The sequence below is a fragment of the Alosa sapidissima genome, chromosome 8, assembly GCF_018492685.1.
Source record: "Alosa sapidissima isolate fAloSap1 chromosome 8, fAloSap1.pri, whole genome shotgun sequence".
NCBI classification, from domain to species: Eukaryota; Metazoa; Chordata; class Actinopteri; order Clupeiformes; family Clupeidae; genus Alosa; species Alosa sapidissima.
This window is the reverse complement of record NC_055964.1, coordinates 35,838,881-35,841,799: the sequence shown is the minus strand read 5'-3', so window position 1 is coordinate 35,841,799 and position 2,919 is coordinate 35,838,881. Positions and strand designations below refer to the sequence as shown.

At 44.5% G+C, this 2,919-nt stretch overlaps 1 protein-coding gene across 1 annotated transcript; it reads right to left on the bottom strand.

Moving 5' to 3' along the window:
- Window positions 1-600: 600 nt before the first annotated feature.
- endog (endonuclease G) lies at window positions 601-2,816 on the bottom strand. Its single transcript, XM_042100631.1, has 3 exons — window positions 2,110-2,816; window positions 1,868-1,977; window positions 601-1,673 (listed from the first exon to the last, which is right to left on the bottom strand). Exons 1-3 carry the CDS (start codon window positions 2,650-2,652, stop codon window positions 1,388-1,390), a joined length of 939 nt encoding a protein of 312 aa, XP_041956565.1. The 5' UTR covers window positions 2,653-2,816; the 3' UTR covers window positions 601-1,387.
- Between the last annotated feature and the right edge of the window lie 103 nt (window positions 2,817-2,919).

Sequence of the window (2,919 nt, the reverse complement as noted above, 5' to 3'; positions counted from 1 at the left end):
AACATGTTGCTTCACATTTCGTTTTGCAAATAAAAGTGAATTATGAGCCTGGTATCCACCTAGCTATCTGAATGGATTATTTTTTTGTCAACTCGGCATATCATGTGCTTCATGTAAATGCTTGGAAAACGAATTATTGAAGACCCACCAATTCCATTCTAGCACTACGTGGTGGAGATTGAGAGAACCCAAAAAGTATCAAACTTGCATGTACCATGGTGTTAGTGCATTCTGACATTGTAAACGTTATTGATGAAGAGTGAAATGCAGTTTGCAGTAAAGCTACTATTCATTTACATGTGGGTGCCCCCTCTGTCACGCGTTACTGAAGTTTGTACCGAGTAAAATATTACCCTTTTTTTTTTGTAATGCCTTACATTACCGCGTTACCGCAAACAGCAATATATTACAGTAATTACATTACTTTTGTAACGCATTACTCCCAACACTGGTGATGTCTTATATGTCACGGTGATGTCTTATATATTGTGTTATGTCTTATAATATGCCTGCATGCAGAAATTGCCCCTCGGGGATAAATAACGGTTTTTGAAATTAATTGAATTGACATTTGTCACAAAATGACTAAATGTATTGACATTTAATTTCCTAAATGTTACTCTTTATTTGTGCAGTTTTTGACAGTGTTTTTACATAACGAATGTAACCATACTTACAAAAATCAAATCTTCACATAGAGCTTCCAGTGATCTGTTAAGTGACCCTCTTTGTGTCATTTCAGATTTCAGCGTCTTTCTTGATTTGAGAATCATGTGTGTCTAGCAGTCTGGCTTTGGTACTATGATTGTGTAACATGACTACTGTAGAGTAAAATTCATACGGGGTATTCTAAGGCCAAACTGGCTCAGTGATGATCAGACTTCTGAGATTACTAACCCTGAGATCATTGCTGTTTTGTGAGCACTGATGGGTGAATTGTAATAGCAACATTCTTATCACTTGCAATGCTCAAATACAGTAAGTACCTGTAATCTGTAACCTGTGGGCTCTCTACAGGTTTCATCCCAGAGTGCTGACCAGTGATACTACTGCAGTGGACGCAAGAGTTTGCCATCACAAACTCAACATTCATGAGTGAGTACAGGTATGCACAAGACCAGTAGTAGAAGATAACAAAACATCAACAATTAACTAAAAGTCCTCCTTTTACAAAATACTTGTCTTTTTGACTGACACGTGAACAGTGCTTGCGGACGGTGGGCCCTAAAGTTGTTGAGAACACTTTGATAACGTCTACGATTTGACTCGAGAGACAGCAAAGCTCACAGTTGCTGCTGTGCAGCATTTTCAGTAGCCAGTTTGGAGACTTGATCTTGATCAGAGTGACCTCCTCTCTGCTCCTCACCTCCTCCTCAGACGGCCAAGCTTAGGAGCGCCCCCCCATGGTGATGGCCTGCAGGACGCTGGTCCTCTTCATGATGTTGGGGACGAACAGCAGGCCGGACGCCCTCTCGATGCTCTCGATGGGCACCAGGAAGCGCTCGAGCGGGATCTTCTCGTCCACGGGCGCGTTTGGCATGACGTAAGAGCGAAGCTCCACCTCCCCGCGCGGCTTCTCCAGGATCAGCACCTTGAAAAAGTGCGTCGGCACGGCAACGTGATTCTTGCCCACCACCTGGTACTTCACGTACATCTTACCGTCCGGCTCCTGTCTGGGAAAGAAGTGAAAGAAGAGACGGTCACAGCACAGCACAGCGCAGCGCAGGGCAGCACAGCACAGCACAGCACAGCACAACACAGCATACGCCTCATACTTCATGCCAGGCATCAACATCCAGTGATCAGCAAGTTCCAACACCCGCTCCTGCCCTGCCCTGCCCTGCCCTGCCCCCCCCCCCCGTCTTACCTTGGCAGGTAGAGTGGTCCAGTGCACACAAACACATTCAGGTAATGCTTTGAGAGTGATCGGCAGTATTTCTCCAGGTTATTCCATGCATTTTGGTTCATATGGGGATTCTAGTTGTAAGAATGATAAAGTGTATTGGTACCCATGGGAATAATGTCAAGTCAAAATGTTAAAAAATAAATTAGGCTTTAATCCACGGATCTTTCCACCATCTCTGATGCTTTTCTGTAATGTAAACCCACCTGCGGCGACACGTTACTCAGGTAAAACGTGTCGTCCATCGCCTTCTGACTCCACTTGTGATTGGCAGCAGCGGCCAGATGTCCTCTGTCAAATCCGGTTCCTTTGTAATCTGCATTAGTCGCTCTGTGGTAAATGTGCACCGAATCATCTTCTTTGAATTCGCAACATTTCCTGTCCGAGGAGCCCGTGAGTGTTTCGGGGTTTAGTTGCTCTATGACCCACGCGGCAGTCCTATTCCTGGGGTCGTAAGAAGTCACGTAAGACTCTCTAGTTTTGATGTTTGCCAGGGAGGGGAAGCCATACTTCATGGCAGCAGTAGATTTTGAGATCCCTACCTGACCTGGCTGATGTGGTATCAAGTCAGAGGCGGCATCAACACTTGGGATAGGTATGACAGGGACCCGTTCGAGAACTCCTCGGTGTGGCTTAAATCCCCGGCTGTCATTGTCAGTATTAAATCCTACCAAAGCAGCACCTACACCGACGCCAATTGCCAAAGATGCGCCGGACACAAATATCTTAGAAGAAAACACATGCTGCATTTTATTGCAATGTAAAATGTGCAGTATTATCAATGAATGACCCTGAGCTCACATAATCCGTGCACGCCTGCTGTAAAATCGTCGCAGATTGATGACGTTCTCGTTTTACGGCTAGTAGCCTATCAGATTCGTTTCTTGTGGGCGAAGTCACTGATGTCTTCTTTTGAGATTAGTGTGTGAAGTGCATTTTTTCCCAAAATTATCATTATCCTTCGTGCTAACTTGATGTGTTTATCTGTTTGGAAAAGTGTATCGTTATTATTATAA